The sequence below is a fragment of the Cyprinodon tularosa genome, unplaced genomic scaffold, assembly GCF_016077235.1.
Source record: "Cyprinodon tularosa strain WSP-4 unplaced genomic scaffold, ASM1607723v1 ctg17, whole genome shotgun sequence".
Lineage (NCBI taxonomy): Eukaryota > Metazoa > Chordata > Actinopteri > Cyprinodontiformes > Cyprinodontidae > Cyprinodon > Cyprinodon tularosa.
Window position 1 is genome coordinate 2,653,638 of NW_024038531.1, and position 25,268 is coordinate 2,678,905.

The following is a 25,268-nucleotide window of genomic DNA, read 5'->3' on the forward strand; positions in this document are numbered from 1 at the left end:
AATATTATTTTATCTTATAAATATGTTGAAGATTAATGATGTGATAGGGAAACTTAATTCAGTCAGTATTTACAGCTGGTACAATAAATCTATTAAAATATAAAATGCACTATTTTTTTTTTTATTCAACATGTTGTAAAAAAGCATATTGATTAAGCCCCTAATGTTATGGAGATATCCTCCTAATACAACAGAAAACTCAGGTTTTTAAGAATATTAATCATTAGCTGGCCATTTAGTTTAATTTACTTTAGGTTAATTATTCAACTGTTAACTTAGATACTTAATCCTTCATATGTTTAAGAGTGGAAAACTAACACTAGACATAATACTGAGCTCCCCATGTCCAGATTAAAACATCGAGATGGAAGCATCTTACTCTGGCAGTAACTGTCTTTAGCTGGAACAATGAGTTTAGAATAGCTGATTGGAAAATGAATGAAATCTAAATAAAGACAATCCCTGTTAGTGGGCTTTAACCTGCACAACCACAGAGGATGGCTAAGATCAAAGCGTGTTGATGTGTCAAAATGGCTTAACAAAAAGCCCCGACCTGAATCCAGTAGATTCCAGGAAAAATGCACAGATGCTATCCATCCAATCTAACTTAGAAAAGCTGGCTCCTAAATACTTTCAGTTGTAATTGCAGTCAAATGTGGTTTCACAGGATTGAAATACTTAGACTTGTCAGATTTGTATTATTTTTGCACCATTTTTGTTCTGCTTTATTGCACAAATTCTTAGTAAAGTAGATCGACATTGGGTGTAACTTGCAAAGTGACAAAATGTGAAAAGGTTGGAAGGTTATACGGGATTTATCAAGCCACTGTGCTTTGCAGCGAGATCCTATCCAAGTAATATACAGACTATCTTCAAACAGGCTTAGTCAGATTAATTGTGATAAATCGATTATTGGAATAATCATCACCTAATTTAGTAATAGATTTATTGTTAACTGGAGTTCAGAGACTCTAAAACATGCCTTTAGCTGACAGGGAACAAACCTAGGGCAGAAATTATACCAAAATTGAAAAAAAAAAAAGAAAAATTTTTGCTTTTAAGATAAAAAAAAAAAAAGAATTGTCAATACGGTCTATTGAGAACTCCTCAAAAGGAAAAGTTTTAGTTTAACTCTAAAAAAAATCTTCTTTAAGGAACCTTTTGCTTACTAATTGTGAATAGATTAGTCTACAAAATAATCACCAGATTAATCGATAATCAAAATGATTGTTGTTGCAGCCCTACAGGCAATCATCTAGTAAAAACCCCAACCTAAAAAATTCTGAACTGCACCAAAATATCTGAGTCCCCTCAGTAAACACAGCACAGACAGGCCCAACGAAGGAGCAATAAAAGGACTATTGGCATTATTAATAATGCATCACAGCAATCATGATCATTATCTTATTGTTTTTAGTACAAAGGTGAGGGCAGGGGGCCAGAGGTTAGTGCTTACAGGTCATTAACGTAACTACCTGCACGACAGGGATGTGTCCGTGCAACACGGCGAACGTGAGTGGTGTCGCCTGGCGCGTTTCGGGATAAACTGAGGGGTGCTTGTTTACTGTGCTTGGCACCTGGGAAGTCATAGGTGAAGTTCAGGGAGAGAGATAAAAAGCTGTTATAACAATCAGAGCTCAGGAAAAGGGCAAAGATGGGGGAGGAAGCAATATGCAGGAGAGCTGTAAGCAAAAGAGGGCAAGATGACAGGGGGAGATTTTCCTCTTGAGTTTTACAGAAAATCTTTAGCAGCTCTAATCCTTCCTCTCATCTCAAATCCTCAGTCTAAGCGTGAAGCATCTGCCTGGACAAGGTTCTCGGAGTGCACTTTGCTGTGTCTGTCTGGCTCCATGTTTTCATGGAGTTTCATCTCAACAACAAAAGAAACCAGAGAAAAGAAGTGACAGCGACAACAAACACATGCAGGACTTGGAGCGCAGACCCAGAAGCAAATCTGTGGGTTTTGATCAGTTTCATTCCTTAAATAAACTTATGCAATTATTTACAAAAAACACTCAGGGGTAAAACAGGTATTTAATATGATGTCGCACTTCATTTGGGCTCTGATGCTAAACAGCAGCGGGACTGTTGGTATTTTATTGTTTAATGATATGAATTATTAATGACTCTATAATTACAGGCGGCCTGAGCAGAAAAGGAGAAAAATCTGAGACAAGAACCGCCTGTAAAGTGCTGAATCATCTGTTTTTTTGTTTTACCTTAATTAAAGGCTTGACTCATAAAACTTTAGGAAAATTATTATCTACATCTATTCATTCATGCAAGAATATGTATCATTTTCATGGGTGTTATTACTTTATTTCCATTTGCTTTAGATCACAGGTCATGCATTTTGAAAATTTTATTTTTCAGGACTATGAAAACATTTAAACCACTGAAATATAAACGTGTTTAAACACAGGTGATGTAAAGCAAAGCTACTTTTGATAATAGTTCTTCAGGCTACTAATAAGACCAACACATCATTAAGCATTAGCCAGAGCATTGATGGTCTCTGTAGGGTCTTGAAGAGGTCTCCTGCAGGTAAAAGGCAGTTCACCATAATGATAAAATTAGCTATATATATTCTCCATTTCAGAATGGGAGGAGTCAAAGCGCACACAGCTCCATATTGCACCTATAGACAGGTTGCTAGAAGAACACTCTATAAGAACTATTTCGACATTTCTGCTGTCAGTCTACTGTCAAACATTATATATGTTAGGCTACAGTAATTTTGATGATTTTAAACAACCCCTAAAATTTATGCTCGCTTGTTATAATTCAAAGTTGCCTTGATAAATACCTCCACAAGCTTTATGAAACTTTTTCCCAAAGTTTCATTCTGGTAGCATTTTCAATCATTGTTGCAGGAGCAATTTTGTCTTGAATGATAGAATTAAAGTTTGATCTGAAAGTTTTCAGATAGTCTTGTTAGATTGACATGTATTTTTTTGACCAGCGTGTATTTGCAGGGAAAAGTTCTGGTTCGACCGCATTTATCTTTTTGTTTGGTCTCACATTTTCCTCAAACAGCTTCTCTGTACTCAGCAGAGGATGATTTGCTGCAGTAAGAATGCATTATGACTTCTCTCCTAGAGGCCAAATGTTTCACTTTTAGATTCATCTGTCAAAAGAAAATTATTCCATGAGTCTTTTATTTTGTCTCTGTCCTCAATTTGGTGTTTAAACTTTTGTTCAACTGTTTTTTTGTTGTTGTTTTTTTTTGTTTTTTTTTTACACAGCAAAGGTGTTACCCTTGCACACCCACAATTTACTTATAGCGGTAAGACATGCATTTTTATATCAACACTTGCAAGAGTCAGATAGATGGACACTTATCTTAGAATATCTTAGAAATGCTATAGGGAAGCACTATGGATAGCCATGTCTGGACAATTTAGCATAATAATCTATTTTGAAGAAAGGGGGTTGATTGGTTTGAAATTCTTTTAAGATCTCCAGATTTTAGATTAGTATCTAAAGTCTGCTTCCTGAAAGAATGTGACATCTCTTTTCATTTCCCCATGGTGTTCAGCCTAAATTCCATAGTTAGGAGCATAACAAACATGAAGGAATTTAAAAAAGTGAAAACATCCTTCAACATGGGAATACATGTAGAGGTGTTCTAACAATTTACTAACATGAATTTATTATATGGAGCCTAGGCGGAAGTTCAACTGAATAAGCTGATCACTCGCCTTCATCCGCCTAAGACACAGCCAATCAGCTTGAACCACGGCTCCACGAAAGCCAATCAGTATCCAAAGTTTATCTTAAAAGGATTCCGGTCCGCAACTCTTGTGCAACTTAGTGCGCAGGCGGTGGCTGCGCTGTGTGACTTCATTCAGATGACCCCATTTCAACCCGTCTCCAGCCCCTCATCCACCATCGTCGCTAAAACTTTATCAGAGTTTCATTACTCCCAGACTCTTACTGCGTGCCGCGTCTCATTTTAACCGTTATGGCAGAAGACCGCCATGTTGAGCCTGGTTCTGCCAGAGGTTTCTTCAATGGGGTTTTTCCTCTCCACCGTCGCTTCATGCTTGCTCATCATGGACAGGTTCTCTCAACCTGTGTTATCCAAGCTGGACTTCCATCTTCCAGGTCCCTGAGTAAAGCTCTAGCATCAGGTCACGAAGTCCACTGGATCTCGCCTTAAAGCTCAGCAGACCGTCTCGCTAACCAGCAGTCTACAGACTGACCAACTTCATCTATCTCCACTCCGCCACCAGTTTCAAGCCTGGGGGGAAACAGCCCTGTTCATGCATATAAATAAAAAATTCAGCGCTATGTTTCCTGCCGCGGTCTGAGCGCCAAAGACTAAAATATTGGATCAATAAATTTCTTTTAATTGTCTTTTCTCTTCATGTGAGTTTTCAGATTTAATTTATTTTAGAACAGAGAAAAAAATATAAGGGAATAAGGAGTTTAATGAAATGCATATCTTTGAGGACGAGTTCCAAATATCTAATGTTTAATTTTGTTAACCACAACAGTGTTTTTGTATATTGTATATTTTATAATAGTATATTTTATTTTACATTGTTTTTTTCCATTGTAAAAAAAAATGGTTGTAAAATATTTTGAACCAAAAGGCGTAAGAACAATGAATCTTTTTTAGATTGGTCCCAAGTGCTCATATATCAAGGGAAAGCTGAAACAGATGGTGGAGGTGCAGAAATCATTCATATATACAAACAGAAGGTTTTCATCTAATAATAATAATAATAATACATCTTATTTAAAGCACCTTTCATACCACTAACACTATACAACCAACAAAAGTAAAAAATACACAATGTGTAAAACAGGACAGGGCAATCAGTGGAGGGTTGCAGTCTTTAAGGATGAGATTTTAGCCTATTGTATGAAAAATCCTGCATCAGCTTTAGCATATCTGCTACAAATCAGAGTTTGAAATTAAAGATCAAACTGTCTTTCCTTCAGAAAAGACACACGGGTTCTAAATTAAGTAAATATCAATTCGCCAATTAAATCTTGAATGAGTTTAACCATGCTTTGCTTCTGAGTCATCACAGGGAAGAATCTAAAGGAGCCATCACAACTACTGACTGTAAGCAAATGGAAAAAAAAGATGAGAGTTTCTTTTAGTTAAGCAGAACATAACTAAAGTGAAGATTAAAGCAGCAATACAAACACGAAGGACAAACTGTGGAGAAGAAAAAGAAAAAAAAGCATGATTTATGATTGCAAAGCCTCCTTCTTCTGTCTTATTTCAACATAACAAATAAGCACAATAAAGTTCATGCAGTATGCTGCAGTAAGTTACACAAAGTGCCCCTGCTTGTAGAGCAGAGGTGTATTATTGATGCGCCATAAAGCAAACTGCTGCTGGATATCTGCAGTGTGAAATGAAATGAAGTGATGGTTGGAGCTGAGGGACTATCAGCGGATTATTATTCAGTATCAGTGGGAAGAGAAACCGACAAATGATAATCGTTTATCATCAGCGCACTTTGTGTAACAAGCTGCTGGGAGAGTGGAGAGTAGCGAGCGAACTCAGAGCAGGTGAGACAGAGACCACAGAGGAGGGGAAATGTGGGGTTGAAAGATGTCACAGAAACAAAAGTGAATGAAACATTAAACTGTAACGAAAAGTGTGAAATTATTGTGACAAGTTAGACAGATGGGACACTGACCTCGCTGTTGATGTCTGCTCCTGCGTCCAGCAGCATCTGGACCATGGCCTCATCACCTCGCACGCAGGCGTACATGAGGGGGGTCATTCCCTGCAGGGCAGATGAGAGGGCTGCATGAAACGCTTCTACATCAAAGTTTTATAGGAAAAAAGGATGTTGAATAAAGATGTGCTGCAGATTTGAGAAGGTCCAATAGGTCCATAAATAATGCCATAATGTTCTCTCCACAGGAAAAGATTTTCCTTTTTTGCTTTTAATACAAAGTTTATCTTATTTAATAAAAAGGGTGGTAAGGTTCCTTCCTTCCTTCCTTCCTTCCTTCCTTCCTTCCTTCCTTCCTTCCTTCCTTCCTTCCTTCCTTCCTTCCTTCCTTCCTTCCTTCCTTCCTTCCTTCCTTCCTTCCTTCCTTCCTTCCTTCCTTCCTTCCTTCCTTCCTTCCTTCCTTCCTTCCTTCCTTCCCCACTAGAAAATAGGACGTCAGATCATACTGATCAAAAGTTTTTCCAACAGTTATAGTTAAATAACTGTAAATAGTTAAAGTTACAAGAAAAAAATATCAGCTGTATCTTACAGGTGCCAGCTGGTTTTAAATTGCATTTAAAAAAGGAAAATAAGTTCTTCTGCAAAATGTTTCATTGCAATCAGTGCCAATTATCTTTAGTTATTGCTGGAGTTCAGATAGACTTCTTATCAACTTTATTGAATAAATAAACAAAAATCAAAACTAATTAAAAGGTGGCTCATTTAGAAGCCAACTTAAGTTATTATCCTTAAAATCGCTGCTTGCGAGTTTTGCTGACGTGCTGCAGTCTGATGAGAGCGTGACACGTCAGCAAAAAGCTCAGATTTCTGATGGTCTATAAACCACAAATAACTCAATACAATTCAGTAACAAAGACAATATATACATACATATACATATATATATGTACATATCACAGTGGCACATGTTCAGAGTTTAACCTGCTTCTCACCAAATGAACAATAGAGATTTAGGCATCAGACTCTCTGAAACCCTACAAGAATAAGCTGGTGCAGACAATGGATGCATGGAAATCTTTGCTTATTTATTTCTCGATCAATTTAAAGAATTATTCATTTATGACAAGATGTTTGCTGCTTTGCCATAAATTAACTATTAGAATATAATGCTAAAGCTACTTAACCTGCAGCTGCTCTGAAGCTAAAGCCTTAAAGTCTTAGAAGAGAAATTGTCTTTTTCCCTTTGTATCACTTAACTTAATCAGAAACAAACCAGAAATGAAAACCTTGTATTTTCACATGAAATGCTTGCAGCGATAAAAAGATATCTTAACCTGATACTGCAGCACTTCTACCAGTCCGACTGCTGCCGGGCTCGGTCGATATCCCACTTTTACTGCATCCACACATCAGACCCATTTGGGAATTTCCACCTTCCTCAGTCAATGGAGGAATCTGCGATTCCTTGTGGAGCTAAGTGAAAGCTAATGCAACCTTTTTATTCTTAAGCTACGCCTGGTTAACATCGATTTAGATCCTCAAGGCAATCTCTCACTTAACTGCTTTAAAACCTTTAGTGTTTCTTTTTAGAAACGTATAAAAGGCACATTTTATATTTTGAGAAAACAAAATGTGGAGGAGAGGGAAAAAATACGCCTTTCAAGGGTCACAATCTTAGTAAATGGGAAAAACTTTAGTCTCGACAAACAAAGCATTTCCTACCAGCTGCTATAATTGCAGAGAGGTGGTTTTACCAACTACTGACTCCAAGGACTTGAACACAAATGCATGATTCAGCCAGATTTTTATTTGTCATACATTAAAAGACTAAAGTGTATAATTTTCCTTCCTCTTCAGCAATCAATACACTTTGTCTACCACACTAAATCTGTAAAAAGTAAGTAAAATACAAGTAAAAAAGGTAAAAGGGTGGAAACAGTTTTGCAAATCACTATAATTTGTATCAAATGAGAGTTTTATATCCTTATATTTCTCCCTTTAAATACCTCAATATCTGAACTCATCGTGGCGACCATCAGTGTCCCTAACAGCCGACTGATTAAGTGGATCAGTTCCCCAAGAAATGCTTAAGACTGAATCACCACATGAGGGATATAAGTCTCCAACATAAATTGCTGCAGAGGGGTGGAAGTTGGTCATAAAAGGCCTCTGTTGAACATAACGGCCCCGAGTTGGACGTATGATTGAAGTCTACTTTACAGAAGCTTGTTGAAAACACTTCAGCAGCTCTGACAAATGAAACAAACTCCCTGCCTGGTTTTCAGTAAAGTTTTCATACTTTTTATTTTTTTATTTCATTCATACAACTAATGAGGCTTGCGCCTGAAGCTCGGAAAAATAATGTGTGTGGGTGGAAAAGAACGCAGCGAGAGCTCCGTGCATACGGTGACACACCAGGATATAAGATGACCACCTCCACAGTCGATCTTGCAGAAAGGACGCTATTTTGAGGCATTTCTGATTATCTACAGGAAATAAGTGAGGTTGTAAAGGGCCCTGAAGTTACAGAGGGTCATTTCCATCAAAAATGGGGCTTAATCTTAAGTAAAGACGCAAGCAGGGATTTAAAAATAATTACTCGAGTTTGTCTCTTTTATTTTATACAATTATGGCGTCTGTTTCATTTATCAATAACGTTTAAGGTAAAATAAGATTAAATCCTCTGTCTGGACTCCAGGAATAAGTAAATATAATTGGCCCTGATTCAATTAAACACTTTGCAGAAGAACATACTTTTTAAATTAAATCACAAAACTTGCTAGCACCTGCATAAAATAAATATAGAATATTAATTTTTTCTTATTCTTGTAACTTTTTGTGAACAACATTTCCCTTTTTATTTTCTAGGGGTTTAAACATGCAATCAAAATTATGCCCAGTTATCTCAATGGAAGACAACAAAATCACATATCTGGAAAGAATTTAGCTGGAAAACTACCGCACGTTTCTTTATAACACCATGTCAAAGCGCTCGTTATTCACAAGGGAACACTGGATGCTGGAGAGGATGTGGGTGCCTAAAGGTGCATCATTATCATTTGTTTTGGGAATGCCCAGTTATCCAGAAATATTAGAAAGACATGAACAATGTAATGCAAACTGTTTATAACGTCGCCATCCCTTTCAACTTCATGACCATGTACCTTGGTTTTAAAACACCGGCAATGGACACAGTAAACAAATACCTTTGGAATATAATGCTTGCTGCTGGAAAAAACGCCATAACTAAGAAATGGATGACACAGTCAGCCCCCACGATTTCAAACTGGATTGAAATCATGACTGAAATAAGAAACATGGAACAAATTACTTTTAAAATTCACTTGAAACTTGACATTTTTCACAAACTTTGGTCAAAATGGGACTCCTACAGGTTAAAATGTGCTGTGCTTCAAAATGGTCTATGATCCATCGCTACTTTCAACAAGCTGTATTTTTGCCAACTGCTCTCTATGTCCAACTGTTCTGTGTTATTAATGTTGTACTGAAAACTTTGAAAAAAAGAAAAAAATGATGCCCAGGACAGAGACGGGTGGCTGAACTGGCAGATAGACGAACCGACACGCTGATCGACAAAAAAATGAATGAATTAATCCTTTTCTCATGAAGGGATGAATGAAAAAGTTTAGGGAAAGACTATGATCCAAAACAATCTCTACAGAAAATGGGTCAACATCTGTCAGTACGGATGAATCCAATAACACATCTATCAGAGAAACTACCACTTATCTGGAGCTAATCTGAATACCTTATCATCCAAACCAACAAATAAGTATAAAGCATTAATTATTTAGTGCTTTGCTCACAGAGAAGAGGTGATTGCCAAGTATGTGAGCAAACATGCACTGATCTGCCATGTAACACTTGTTACAGGCTCATAATTCATTGTGCATTGTGCTCGAGCAGCACTGGTGTAAACAAGTGGGCTGTTAGAGCTGCAAACAGCATATACGTGTAGGAGAGCGTGTGAAGTGTCATACCTGCTCGCTCATGCTGTTAATGCCATCGGGCCCCAGCAGGTTGACGGCTTGTTTGACGAGGTCTGTCCGTCCACAGTTGAGCATCCTGAAGCCTAGATCCTGCAGGAACTTGGCCTCTGTGGAGGCTGCATCCAGCTTCCGTGCAGCACAGAAACAATCTTCAGCTCTGTGGATGAAAGCGGAAGATACATTATTGTGACTAAGTGGGGGCTTATCCCAGAAATAGATCTGGGGATCAGTAGGTATACATTTCCTTTTGTATGTGGTAAGAGAGGGGGAATGATTGTTGTTCAGCTTTCCACATTTTAAGGCAGAAAAAATAACATTATATGCATTGAGCTGTTTACATTTAGAGACAATCCGCTCCTTTTGGACTCTGAGTTCTCAGTCTTCTGCCTTCTCCAGGTGAGGCTTCTGCTGTGACTCGTTATTTCTCTGTAATGAGTCTTAATTGATGCTGTGAACAGCTGGTGCTGATGTAGTTCCCAACAGGGTCGTAGAGAAACCTCTTCATAATATGCATCTGATTCTAACTGACAATTATATCTGGCATTTGAAAAGAGATGCTAATTGGTAACCGAACACCTTTACCATTCTGTTGTGTCTCTGCAAATGTTTGGAGTGGGAGGACTCTTAACCCATGACTCTGTGACAAAAGATAAGATCTCAAAATCACTGGTGCTGTAAGAGACACATGCTGTGTTGTCTAAAAAGAAAAATAAAATAAAAAAGACATCCTGGCAGAGATATTTAAACATAGGAGAGGACTCACTGATATTATATTAGACAATATTTCCATGGTGAAGAAAACCTACAAACATACAGAGGTGGAAAGAGTACTAAAAAATTGTAATTGAGTAAAAGTATCTTTACTTTGCCTAAATTTTACTCAGAGTAAAAGTAAAATTACCCATCTCAAAATTTACTCAAGTAAAAGTACAAAATTACTTTATTTAAAATGTAATTTGAGTAAGAGTTACTTAGTTACTTTGAGTTATTTAATGCAAAAAAAGATGAGTCATGAATCTAATTGACCACAAGGTGTTTTAATCGATTTCAAGGCGTATTTCAGTGGACATCCACACTTGCAAAAGATCAGCTGGGCTAAAGAACATACTTCCTCACAGCACAAGGACAGTCACAACCTGCACCATAAAGTGCAAACAATTTTCAATCCTACTGTCCAACAGACAACACCATGATAGGAATAAAGAAATTTAAACTATGTTTTAAAGTTATCAAAATGCACACAAAATTAAATGCCCAAAAGATACCAGAAATCAAACTAAAACGATCCCACTGTTATTAACAAGCTCCTCATTTACTGATTTTAACTGACACTTGTTTTACTTTAATAGGGATTTTTAACTGTCACTTATTTTTAAATCAATTGTTTATATGTTTGAAATGTGTAAATAAAGTGCTGTTAAAAGTCAAAAGTCTTCTTCTATTTTTTAATGGCGATTAAGTGTCGGTTCCGTGACACAGAGGTTTAAATTTCCGGCCGTATTTAATTTTTTTCATCATCAGTATTTTTATTTTATTTTTTTACTCAGTAATGTGAGGGGGTTTTTAAATGTAGCAAATTAAAAGTACTTAGGTTAAAATTAACTCGAGTAAAAGTAAAAATTACATATTCCAAAAACTACTCAGAAAATTACAATTTACTCATAAAAAGTACTCAATTACATTAACTAGAGCAAATTTAATTCGTTACTTTCCACCCCTGCAAACGTGTGTAAAATTTAGTAAAACAGTGATCAAATGGATCAGAGACACAAAATAAAAGGTCGATTGGTGGAAATTGAAGAAAATACCCAATTATACCCGTTTGTTCATTAAAGCACTCCTCCTAACCTTTATCTCTTTTTACTAAACTCTAAAAACAGCATACACACATCTCAGCTCTCCCTTACCACTTTCTCTTTTCTCAAAACCATGTGTTTTATTTGCTACTAGTCCTGTCTAACCACCTTAGTATTCCAAGAATTTTACAGCCCATTTAAGCATTAATGTTCCATAGTGTGCTGGAAAGTCCTCTTTACTGCAAAAGAAATCTTAGCAGAAGCCAAAATCTCCCTACCTACCTATTATATATTGTATTTCATCAGATCTTTGTACAGGTCATGCATGGGATGTTTCTTTACCTGCACCTAGACTCTCAGCTGTTGTACTGTACACTAGCAGCCATTCAAAATCGCCATTCCCAGTTAAAGCCAGCCGAATGGCAGCTTACTCCCCTGCGAATCTCAGCCAATCCCAGCCAACTTCCAGCCTCTGGCTTGCATTTTTTTTTACTCCGACTCCATCCTTTCACTGAATTACAGGGTCTGACCAGGAGATGACACTTCTCACTAGATCTTAATGTCCACAAATCCTGACAGAAATAATATTTTAGTGCAAAGATTGACGTTTAAAATAGAATTGTAGAGGACCAGCCAAGAGCCCATCGAGGAAAGTGGGCAAATTTTGAATGGCTACTACTGTATGTGAAGAAAAAGAAATTCACTACTTTTATCAGGCTTATTTTATAGCATCAGAGGGTTCAGCTGAGGAAGTATTTGTGCACAGAACCATAAATTCTCATGTTTCTTTTTACTAGCTACTTTAAGCTGAGCTTCTGAAGCAGGTAGATTACATTTTTGAGAGAAAATTTGAATGTTTTAAAATCATCAAATCAACACTTCTAAGTACTGCTTTTAGTTCTTCGCCATCAGTGCTTAACACAATATTACTATACTATGGCTTTTATTATTTAAAAGTCTGAAAAGTACATTTTTGTATTCAAATTACTTTACAAAACAAAACACCTCTCACTGTGTCAATTGTGGAATTTGAAGTATTGGGGATTAAGGAGTACCACATGGTTCAGAGCTTGGACATTTTCTGTTTACTTTATACTGAGTTTATATATAACTGGGTAAAATGATCATAATTAGTAGCATTGGATACAGTTAAACAAGTTAGTTCAATAAACACCAATTCATCAAGTTTTTTACATTTATCTTTGACTAGTTTTTTTTTTTATCTACATAGGAAAGTGCTCTCCATAATGTGCAAAAAGGTCTCAACTTTCATATTTGCAAGTATTTATTCTTGGTGTCTTTCCTGGTCTGAGATTTAAAGAGTTCCAACATTTTTCTTAATCCCTCCACTACGTAGGAATATTTTTTCTTGAACATGTATATTGCAACAGCAGGGATTCAAGATAAAAGTGGCCAATGAGAATATTAGCAATGATCATACATGGTCCAAAAGGAAAGTGATGAAGAAGTAGTTTTTTCCCCCTTAGATATAAGAAAATGACTACTTGATAAGATGTGAAATCTTAGCAGGTCTGCAGGTGTTAATTTTGCCAAAAAGGGTATTCAGAAGTGTTTTTAGAGCAAAGCAATACTGAACAAAAAGATCTCCCCTATTTGACTTCATTTTCACTTGAAACTGAAGGATTATTTACAACAATATTCTCTTTGTTTTGTCTATTAGGCTACAATACATGTCAAAGGTATCAAGGTAAGACCAAAGCAAAACCTAAAACAGAATAAAATATACCGTTATTCTCCATTGTTGAAGAAGAAAATAATTTGGCTCCTATTGAATTTAGTAATTTATCATTGATTAATTCATATGCTGATGATATTTAGTTATATTTAGATGAACGTCTGGTGAATCTAATTACTTTCCAGCCATAATCAGTATGGATTTCTCTCTTGGAACGAGCTCTGCACAATATATCAAACCATCACAGTTAAAATAAACTTTATATGCAGTGTCACAAATGAACACTTTTACAGGACGCATGATTTGTTGTATTAAGAATTTAAGCCCTAAATATACATAACATATTTTGCCATGTGGATTGACTCTATTTAGATTTTTAGTTGCCTAGATATTAAAGTTCACAGGGAAAGGCTGAGAAACTGGTTCTCTTTCAACATTCGTTTCGGTATCTCACTATGGGACACGCCCCCCAGCGCTGTCTCCAGAAGCACTATAACATTACGCCAGCCCTGACTGGCTCACAGAGGTGACGTCTGCTACTGGGGAGGGACTTATCCCCAGTATAGAAACAGACGTCACGCTGGTGATCCTCAGTCTAAAACCTCTTCTCGCTCCCAGAAGCTTACTCGGACGGTTAATACAGCAAGTATTGAGTTAGCTTAACTGTTCACAGAGCGAGCTAACAACTCGGTCAACGAACGCTACTCAGTACAGTATTCGGCTGTTCCGAGTTCCCTATCCACTGCTGGCCTGTCACCAAACAGCAGCAGCGGCAACTAGTCACCAAACTAGCTGCTTTCTAATCTTCGGAGCTTACGAGGCAGCTTGAACTTGTTCTCGCCATGGACAAGGGCAAGCCACCTGCTAGAGCTTGCACATGCGGCAGCCTTATAGCTGGGGCAGACACCCACCCTGTCTGCGCTTCGTGTCTGGGGCTGCAACATGCCCGGGACGGAATAACGTCGCCAGCTAGCTGTGAGCACTGTGCTCGGCTCTCCCTCAAATCTCGTCGGCGCAGGCTAGCGCGCCAAGCTAGCATGTCGGAGGTGGACCCTGTGATGGAGGTAGCCAACCCCCCACCACCAGTGCTCACTGTCACCGAAGAGGGAGAGCCCCTATTCACCGGACCCAGTTGGGCGGACCAGCTCGACGCTGTCGCGCCACTAACTGACCCGGAGGAAGATGAGGCCGCCCTCCCGGATCTTTGCGACCCTGCGGGCGCAGAATCCGACTCGGAGGTGGAATCCGTTAGCCTCGGGTCTGACGACTACGAGCAGGACTGCGGGCCTTTCATCATCCCACTGGCTGCAAAGCCAGTGGAGGTGGGTGACACTCGCAGCGGCTCCCCAAACCCGTCTGCAATGGACCTACACGATGTCTGTAGAAGAGCGGCTGTAAAGCTAGGCATTGAATGGCCTGAGACCTTCACGGAGACCACCACATCCCGGTATGAAGGGAAAAGGCTCCCCAAGGCCAAATCTTCCACCAGGCAGCTCCTGCTGGTTTTTCCGGAGTGCATTGAAGAAGCGACCCGGTCCTGGTCCAAACCTCTCACCGCTAAGAACCCCGTCCTGGGAGGGTCAGCGCTGGATTGGGTTGGCATGGAGGACAGCGGCTTCTCACATTTACCTCCTGTGGAACCGCTGCTTGCTTCTCACCTGCACCCATCACAGAAACCTGCAGTGGCAGCGGCAGGACCCGCTTTCCCTTTCAAAGCAGATTCCTTTCAATCCGCTCTGAATGATAAGAGCTACAAGCCGGTGGCTGCATCGGTGAAGGCGCTTAACGCTTCATCTCTCCTTCTCGCTTACCAAGCAGAGCTACAGGAGCAGATGACGGGGGCACCGAGCGAAAGTCTGTGGGAAGAAGTGTGCGTGGTGACAGACCTATGCCTTCGCCTCCACAGAAGCGCTGTCCAGGCCTCCGGAAGAGCCATGGCCCTGATGGTCACCCAAGAGAGGGCCAGGTGGCTCAACCTGTCCAGCCTGTCACAGAGAGAGAAAAACCATCTCCTCGACACACCGGTGGACCCGAAGGGATTGTTCGGTCCTACCGTTGCGGCCATGCAAAAGCGCTGTGAGGAGAAAAAGAGAGAAGGCGAAGCGCTCAAACTCTGCCTGCCCAGAAGAACGCAGCCTCCTCCGGCAGCGATGCCCCGCCAAGCTTCCGCCCAGGTAGCGGCCCGTCCGGCTTACCGCATTCCAAAGCGAACACCCCAGTCGCAGTCAGCTGACCGCGACCGTGTGAAGCACATCGAGCCTAAAGGATCGTGGGGAAGGAAACCCTTCGTTCCGCCGGCTGCACCGGACAACCAAACTGCCTCTCCCGTCGCAACGAGCGCAAAGAAAAAGAGGCGCACTACCTAGGGAGCTGGCTTTGGGGTCGGGGAGCAGGCACTGCCAGACACCTGCAACCCCACCCAGAGATGTTCTGTTCCAGTTAACGAAGCCTTGTTCAGGGCTACTGAAACGGCCTGCAGAGCCAGAGTTAGAGCTCACAGTTCAGAGCCGGTTGAAGAGGGGGAAGGTGACCCACCCGGAGAGCTCGTTGGAGCCACAGTGGTTTACAAGCACACACCAGTGCCCAAACACTCTTTTTCCCCCCTTCAGAAAATGTTTAATAAAAATATATCCTGGCGCACAACCAGGCCAAGAGCCGAGGGTGCAGCCACAACCAAAAAATATGGGAAACATATTGAAAATGACACAGGAACAGAACACAGCCGTGCGGCTGCACATGAGGCCACAAGGTGGAGCCCTCGCTCCACGTTTGGCACAACCGGCCGCTATCTCTGCACAAGAGGAAGCGGATTCAGGGCAGCCGCGGATGAACACCACAGCTGTGCTGCAGCTCCCTCAGCTAGTACCGCCAAGAGCTCGGTCAGGAACACACCTTGGCCCACTAGCCGGCAAAAGCCAGCTGTGGCGAGCGTGCGGGGCATCGGACTGGGTAATAAAGACTGTGTCCAGAGGATACAGGCTCCAGTTTGCCGCAGCCCCACCCCGTTTCAGGGGCATAGTACAATCTCATGCTCGGGGGGAACATGCACACATCTTGCAGGAGGAGATAATTTCCCTGCAGAACAAAAACGCAATCCGGCTGCTTTCCCAGGAGGAAAGCGAGGAGGGATTTTACTCCAGGTACCTCCTCGTCCCGAAAAAGGACAGGGGCCTGCGACCTATATTGGATCTGCGAGCTCTGAACACATATCTGAGAAAGTATACGTTCAGGATGCTGACCCATGCAGCTCTGATACGGTTTGTTCGCCGCGGAGACTGGTTTATCTCCGTCGATTTAAAAGACGCGTACTTTCACATCCCTATATACCCTCCTCACAGAAAATATCTCAGGTTTGCATTTCAGGGAAAGATGTACGAGTATCTCGTACTTCCCTTTGGCCTGTCGCTCAGCCCACGGGTGTTTGTAAAATGCACCGAGGCTGTAGTCGCTCCTCTGAGGGAGAAAGGCGTACGCCTGGCAACTTATATAGACGACTGGCTTATTGCAGCTCAGTCCCCAGCGGAGCTCATGACGCACGCAGAGATGCTTACGTCTCATCTGGCGGCTCTTTTCCCGGTTCGATAAACCGGGAAAAGAGCATTCTAACCCCGGTGCAAACAATCACTTTTATTGGTCTGTCCCTGAACTCCAACGAGTTCAGAGCGCGCCTTTCGGTGGAAAGAGAGGAAGCCTTTCGGGCTTGTCTGGCACTCTTTCGCAGAGGGGCGCATGTGAAACTCAGGCTCTGCCAGAGACTGTTGGGTCTGATGGCGTCAGCGCTGGCCGTCATCCAGTTAGGCCGTTTGCATATGCGCCCTTTTCAACGCTGGGTTGCGTCCCTTCGGCTGAACCCGGTCCGACACGCTCACCGCAAGGTGATGATTTCTCCAACATGCGCACGAGCTTTGAGCCCGTGGAAAAGCCCCACATTTCTCAATACCGGGGTTACCATGGGAACCATCCAAACAAGGAAGGTTATCACCACAGATGCCTCGTTGACAGGCTGGGGTGCCACGCACGAGGGCAGGATGGTGAATGGCACATGGAGCTCTCTGACACAGACAGCTCACATAAATTGTCTGGAGCTTCTGGCCGTGATGCTGGCACTAAGACACTTTCTGCCCTTCATCAGAGGGCACCATGTTTTAGTGAGGACAGACAATACAACGGTGGTCGCTTACATCAACAGACAGGGTGGTCTGCGCTCTCATCTGTTACACACGCTGGCACACAGACTGATAGTCTGGACCAGCTCACGCCTGCTGTCACTGAGAGCGATCCATGTACCAGGAGTCATGAACAGGGGCGCAGACTTGCTATCAAGAGGCAATCCCCGCTACAGGGAGTGGAAACTCCACAGCGAGGTTGTAGCTCAAATTTGGGAGAGATACGGCCATGCGGAGGTCGACCTCTTTGCATCAGAGGAGAATGCTCACTGTCCAAGGTTTTTTTCCCTGACCAGAGAAGGTGCTCCCCTGGGACTGGATGCACTGGCACACAAGTGGCCACAGGCTCTACTGTATGCCTTTCCCCCACTGGAGCTCATTACTCCTACACTCGCCAGAGTACGGGTGGGGAAACATGTACTCATTCTTATAGCCCCCCGTTGGGCGGGGAAACACTGGCTAGCAGAGATCTTCCAGTCACCGTACGGCGAGCCATGGCGGCTTCCTCTTCGCAGAGATCTGCTGACGCAGGCTCGTGGAGAGATATTTCATCCTCATCCAGAACGTTTAGCTCTTTGGGCCTGGCCTGTGAGAGGGTGAATCTGACTGCCAATGGGCTCCCTTCAAACGTCATTAAAACTATTCAGATTGCAAGAGCTGTTTCCACGAACAGCGCATATGAAGGTAAATGGCGTGCATTTGAAAGCTGGTGCACAAAAACCATGGTGAGCGCCATGCAGAGCCCTGTGCCACTCATCCTGACATTCCTGCAGGAGCTGCTGGATAAAGGCTTGGCATTTTCCACTGTGAAGGTGTACCTTGCCGCTATCTCAGCTTGCCATATTGGTTTTGGTGACAAAACAGTAGGGCAGCACCCATTGGTGTGCCAGTTTATGAAGGGCGCCCGACGACTCCGCCCAGTGTCAAGGAGCTTAACTCCCCCATGGGACCTACCGGTGGTACTTGAGGCCCTATCATGTGCACCGTTCGAACCATTGCATCAGGCTGAGCTTAAAATACTGTCGTTTAAGACGGCTCTGTTAATTGCTCTGGTCTCTGCTAAGCGTGTGAGCGACCTCCACGCGCTTTCAGTGAATCCGTCCTGTATGCAGTTCTTCAGTGGGGACTCTAAGGTGGTACTGAAACCTAACCCTGCGTTTATACCAAAGGTTATTAACCCCGCTCTGTCATGCCGCCCCCTTGAGTTGGTGGCTTTCTACCCTCCACCATTTGCCTCTCAGGAGCATGAGCGACTCCACTCACTCTGCCCAGTACGAGCTCTGAGGGTGTATGAGGAGAAAACGGCTGGTTTCCGCAAATCGGATCAGCTGTTTGTATCATGGTCCCCGCCACATAAAGGGAAGCCCCTCACTAAACAACGTCTCTCACATTGGATAGTGGGGGCTATTATCATGGCCTATGAGGTTAAGGGCCTCCCACCCCCTGTAGGCCTGCGAGCTCATTCCACTCGTGGGATGGCATCATCCTGGGCAATGTTTCAGGGTACACCTTTGGGGGACATTTGTGGGGCTGCCAGTTGGGCAACTCCTCACACCTTAACTAGGTTCTATAGGTTGGATGTTACTACACCCTCACTGGCCCATGCGGTTCTGGGTGTAGGATCTTCACCTTTATAAGTTAGGTCCTCGAGTAAGCTTATCTGGCAATACGGGAGTAACAACATCCCATAGTGAGATACCGAAACGAATGTTGAAAGAGAACTTTGGGTTAAGGAGTTAACCCCGGTTCTCTGAAACATGAGTGAGGTATCTCACCAGATCACCCTCCTTGCCTGGAGCGAGGAAGAGGTGTGCTTACGAGACTGAGGATCACCAGCGTGACGTTTGTTTCTATACTGGGGATAAGTCCCTCCCCAGTAGCAGACGTCACCTCTGTGAGCCAGTCAGGGCTGGCGTAATGTTATAGTGCTTCTGGAGACAGCGCTGGGGGGCGTGTCCCATAGTGAGATACCTCACTCATGTTTCAGAGAACCGGGGTTAACTCCTTAACCCAAAGTTATAGTAGAAAAAATTTTATGAAAAAAATTGATGTTGACAATTTTATTTTAAATAACAGTGAATTCTTAACTAATTGTACTCATAATCTGCAGTCCTACCCTCGAGTCCAACTCTCTAGTTGCACAAAGGATTCGGTGATTCTTACTTTATTTGTCGTGGTTCACAGTCCACACCGGGCAGAAGCAGCCTGGCGGCCTGTCTCACGTCGTCGCTGTCTACAGAGAAGCTCCGTCTGTGTTCAGTGTGTGCGATAGCCACCCGGATCCACTCCATCAGCGGAGGCAGAACCAAGAATGGCCTGCAGAGGAGAGCAGAGCACAGTTCCCTAATGATCAGCATCAATCCTTCTAATGTCAGATCAGATTAATTATATTGAGGACAATGATTTATTTGGTGTAAATAAGAACTGCACTTGTGACACATGTACAAGTGATCCTTTGAGTAGATTTTCAAATACAACAAACTTTTTAGAAACTTTCAGTTTAAAACCATCGCTATTAATTACCATTATCAGCCATTTAAGTAAGCAATAATAATGAGATTATAATTTATTGCAATACATATTACAGAACATATTCCCAATAGATGAAATCCTAGAGAGATTAAAAATCAAAGAGAGATTTAGATTTCATATAAGGCTTGTAGACTCAAATTAAAGGGAACAAAGATGTCTTTATAGATATTAGAAAGGCGGCAACACAAAATCAATACTAAAATTTATTACAGGGAAAAATGAAAGCTTAAATAGATCTAGAAGCAGTAACCTTAACAAATTCTGTTGTTACCTAATTTTACTCAAATTGAGCAATGGACTGAGTAATTTATTCATCCTTTATGATCTATTATAAAAGTTTTTATTTCAATATAATCATTCTGAAAATAATCCCATGCAGCGCTCTGTTTGCTCGCTATTTTCTCCTGCAGGACAACAAGAACCATATGCTGCCTGTATATTTTAATTTTTCATAATAAATTGGTGTGAAATAATTCTCAAGGCTCTGCAAATTTTTTATCCAAATTTCTTCATATTTAACCCTTGAAAGCCACTGAACACTTAACATGCCTCCAGAAAATGATGGATGGAAGCAAAACAATGGTGTCCATTAAAAGTATAACTACCTTTATCCTGAACAAATTAAATGATAAAAAATAAATACTATATATTTACACTTTTTAAGGTAAAAAACTCTTTATATTCAAAAGATTATAAATTGTGGTTCAAAATCATGGCTTATCTGTTTTCAAATTAATAATTAGACAATTCCACTTCAAAGAAAGACTTAGATTGTTAATGTTTAGTTCCAACCAAGTATATATATATATATATATATATATATATATATATATATATATATATATATATATATATATATATATATATATATAATCTCATTCAACCACACAGCTCAGTGTGAAGTCATTCAGGTCCTTGGTACTCGTCTCCAACCTTTCAGTTGAATGCTAAATAGCATTTTGTCACAGAGGAATAGAAAGTCTGCTGACGTGTCACTGCGCCTGACATTCCCCGCGCTGCCCAGGGTGGTCTGGATGGAGTTTTATCGTTTTCAGCAAGGAGCAAAGAAAGATTTTAGATGGATCTGTCCATCAAACTGCTCAAAGGCCCAGCCAAGTGTCAGCCCTGACCAAGCCAGGCTGTTGGAGCTTATGTCTTGACTGAGAAAGTAGAAATGTATGTTTTTACTTGTATGTCTGTAAGCGACAAAGGTAGTTTTTGTCAGAAAGGTTGAAAGTCCTGACATAAAAACAGAGAGAGGTGTTTGTGCTAGCTAAGCAGATTCTTTTTCTTCTCCTCTAGAAGATTGATTTGAACTATCATGACTGGTTGCAAAAGAACTAATACAGTCATTATAGTACATTATACCGGAATAAGAGGGCAAAAAAGGAGGTATATGTAAATAAAAACAAGTAAAAAAAAAACAGTTTCCAAGCTTCTTTAAAGGCATCCTTTTTTTTATAGGAGATAACTACCTCTTTTTCATGCAGTGTACCAAGTTTCATGTCTTCCTCTTGATTAAATTCTGTAGCTCACCTCTCAGTCTGTAAGGTGACTTTGGACGGCTCCACATTGGGGTTCTCCCACTCCATCTGCGGGCAATGCATGAAGTAACACAGGGTATAGAGAGCTTCTGGTTCCCAGTGAAGCGTGGTGCTGGTCTTCTGGTGGACTGGAGTCCCATTGCTGGGGTTCTTGATGTGTAACGGCTGGAGATGATGCATTGCCCGGGAAACCAAATCACCTGCAAAACATTTAAAACAATTAGTTTGATCTCAATTAGTTTTAAAATTCTGAGGAGTTGTGTTATGTCTTTGTATTTAAGGAGAAACAGGTTCCCTTTTAACGTAAACTCTTTGATTCACTCTACTGATTAAACTGCAATATGCTTAGACAATTTTGTGTAGGGAATTTCTGCCTTAAAAAGCATCCTTCACACTCAAACACAAACAGAGCTCTAGTCTTCTTCCGTATTCTCTAAAGCAGCTGTGTCAAAGAATTTTTATATCAGAGACACTATCAAGTCTTTAAAAGGTCCTGTTGCAGCTGTATAAATGTCACTTTTAATTTCATCATGCAATTTGCAAGAGCAAACTGCTTTGGTATTACCACTTTACCCTCATTTATTCTGCAGTTTTAAGCATGTTGTATACTTTAATAGAATATATGCTTCTACTTATGATGGGATTTCCCTTTTTTGGCTGAATTTCTGGATTTTGCCCTTTGGGTCTTGAGTTCAAAACATGCTATAAGAGGTTGAAATGAAGTTAATTTATCTAGAGTCAGTTTATAACAACAATATGAAACTTTATTAACCAAGAACATTGAAAACATACAGAAAACTGTCCAACCTATTCCGTAAAAGTTCAAAAAATATCCACTGGACTTGGTTTCCAAGATTTGGAGACGTTTCGCCACCTCTCCAGGAAGCTTTTTTAATTCAAATGTGTCCAATTTAGCTCATTAAGTGGTTCAGAATATTTTTTATTGCATAATCTGAGAATTTAGGTGTCTTTTTTTAGTTGAGTCTGAAAAAATGCATGCCCTATAGGGCAACACTTGCAGCCTTATAGCCACTATATTCACCAACAATATGCATCATGAAAACTAAAATTTCTCCTATATGTATACTAGCTAATGCTACTCAGTTTAGAGCAAAGTATTGCACTTGTTATCTTTTTGATCAACTAAATCTGCTGTTCTGGAGTGTGTACAAAATAAACTGTAAACCTATTGGGCTAAATCAGTGACAGCTTGCATATATATTGAGAAATTTGGCATTAAAATATCAAACATGGAAAAAACTAAACATTGAGAAACAAACATTGAAAAGTCATTTAAAATTCAAACAAAGTTCCCTTTAAAAAGTATAATCTTATGATGTTGCTGTAATTTTTATCTGCAGCATTTTTTCAATGAGAGATGATTTCAGAGTCAAGGCAGAATTTCTTCAGCTACAATGTCACTCGCATTGTTTTTCCATCACAGTTAAACTGAAGTCTCCTTCAGAATCCTTCAATTTTTTCCGGTACTCCTTGTCATCTTCCTGCAATAAACTAATGGAGGACTCCAGTTCAAGTTCTGCTGCTCAAACACAAGCAAGCAGAATAATTTTTGTATTAATTTCTTTCAGCTGTATAAAATGACAAAGTGTATCAGCTAAGTGATGACCTATATATCAAGAAGGGAACAGATGTTCACTATGAAAAAATCAGGGGAGGACCTTGAAGGAGCCTTTAGTTTAGAAGTAAAAAAATAATGCATATGGTCGACAAAATGTAAGAAAATATAAACAGAAAACTAAGTTCATGCTTGCATTTTGTTTTTTGCTGGGGCAAGAGGTCAAGTTCCTAATCATTTTTTTTTCTATCAATAAGGCTTCACAAATTTGGGTTTGCGAGAGCTGTGGCTCAAAGACTATCATTTTATCACAATTTGAAGAGTCAGAAGTCTTTTTTTGGGGTTGTTCATCAAGGGTACAATGGAATATTTAGCAGCTCAATAACAATATAAAACAAAACAGTGCAGGTAAATAGTGCAATAAAAAGGACTGGAATATAAAGGACTGATATATAAAAGGACTGTGCAGTTACAGAAGAAAAAATATATACAAGAACATTTACACAGAAATTTACAGAATGCACATTAGAGTATTGCACTCTAATTTATAAGTAATTATAAAAATTGCGTATAGACGGTTCATGAGATTGTTGGTAGTTAAAGTGTATGTTGGGTGTTCAGGCCTATTTTCTTTCAAATAGCAGTAGATTGCTTAAGCATAATATAGTTCAAGCTGTTTTAGTGCACAGTAGGGGTAAGGAAAGGGGAACGAACATTTAAAACAGAATATTTCTGCAGTTAAGAACTAATAAAATTCAACACATCCCCTGCACAGTGGCTGATATTTAGCACTAACATTCAAGGAGCCATAATTCTCTGATTTACAGTGCTTCACAGCTGTAAGTCAATCAGGTCATTAGGGATGCATTTAAGAATAACGATTAAATGACTGTAAAGAGGGAGAAATATTGCAGAGCAAGCCTGCCGGGTTTATTTCACATCAAATTTATTCCTCTATTGATCCAATTATTCATTAAGTTTATTGGAACTTTGGAGCTTAGAGGCCCTATGAGGAATAAAAAACAATGTACAAAGAAAAGGGGTAAAAAATCATTAGTTTGAATTATAAAAAATATTCCAATAGAAGGAGGTCTGCCGAATATAGTAAAACAAATCAGTAAGAGGAATTGTTTTTACTGTTTTATCTTTGGGATACCAGTCCACCTAAGGGCAAGGCTTGCATTCAGCTCCCTTGATATCAAAGAAGCAGTGAGACATTATATCCTTTAAGGAGGCCAAACATTTAGCTGAAATGTGAGTCTCCGAGGCTGAAAGTCATTTTTCCTGAGGAAAAATATAAGGGGTTTAAAACCAGAGATTGCTGCTCCGAGATCTGACAACATTCCTCAGAGATTTGAAAACCACACTGCAAGACTGTTTCATAAATAAATGTTGGACTTTTTTTTTTAAAAACAACTAAAATCAAGAGACAACAAAAAAAAACTGTAAAATCCCAGCTGTCCTCCTTGAGCTACAATCTGGGGAAATCAGAGACAACAAACAAGCTTTCTTTGGCTTCATTAATTGTTTCGGTGACTTTGATTTTGTCAGCAGGACAACGTTTGCTCTCGTATTTTTTTGCTGTAATTATCCAAGCAACGCTCCTGTGGGCTTCATGCTTCAGCTCATTTGAATTAATCACTGAGGACAGCTTACTGCCTTCATTTCTCAAAGCCAAGTCCTATTCGGGTTGGAAGGACTCAAATAGGCACAACTTTGTTCTATTTTCCCTGGAAAAACGTTTAGCAGGGAATCTACCCCTGGTGTCATAAAGTGTGACAAATCTACATGAAACAATCCTATTAGGAACACATTCCTTAAATTAGTTGAAATAGTTTACATACAAGAAACACGAAGCTGGAGGTCCCTCCAAAAAAAGGAAAATAAAAAGCAATCCACTGGACTTTGTTTTCCAAGTTTGGAGACATTTCGCTTCCCATCCAGGAAGCTTTTTCAATTCAAAATGTCAGGAATAGTGTTGAGTTTGAGGCTTTAGACAGTACTGTATAATACTGTAATAAAAAGCTTCCTGGATGGGAAGCGAAATGTCTTCAAACTTTGAAACAAAGTCCACTGACCGAGAATCTTCACCAGCATACAAAACTGGAGGATAACCTGGAAAAACTACTAAATACTTTCCGCGGTCTATCCATCTATCAATACCTCCCCGACTGAAACTCTCTGATAAACCTGGAATGACTACAAAAAGGTTTGTGTATTGGCATGTATAGTATCTTTTGCAACAGACCTAAGCCTCTTTCCAACTGATGTTTATTAAACATGGTCGACTTGCTCACAATCGG

The 25,268-nt window shown here is 40.4% G+C and overlaps 1 protein-coding gene across 2 annotated transcripts in view; it reads right to left on the reverse strand.

The window, feature by feature from the left end:
* Positions 1 to 25,268, reverse strand: part of LOC119781036 (ankyrin repeat and BTB/POZ domain-containing protein BTBD11-A) — a 246,226-nt gene that overhangs the window by 20,101 nt on the left and 200,857 nt on the right. Inside the window, exons 3-7 of one of the 2 annotated variants that reach the window (XM_038281355.1) lie at positions 21,382 to 21,589; positions 19,477 to 19,629; positions 9,647 to 9,812; positions 5,664 to 5,753; positions 1,476 to 1,577 (exon numbers count right to left, since the gene is read on the reverse strand). In XM_038281355.1, the coding sequence (XP_038137283.1) occupies positions 1,476 to 1,577; positions 5,664 to 5,753; positions 9,647 to 9,812; positions 19,477 to 19,629; positions 21,382 to 21,589 (719 nt within the window). The remainder of the gene's footprint in view (positions 1 to 1,475; positions 1,578 to 5,663; positions 5,754 to 9,646; positions 9,813 to 19,476; positions 19,630 to 21,381; positions 21,590 to 25,268) is intronic. The other variant, XM_038281356.1, reaches the window with a different exon arrangement.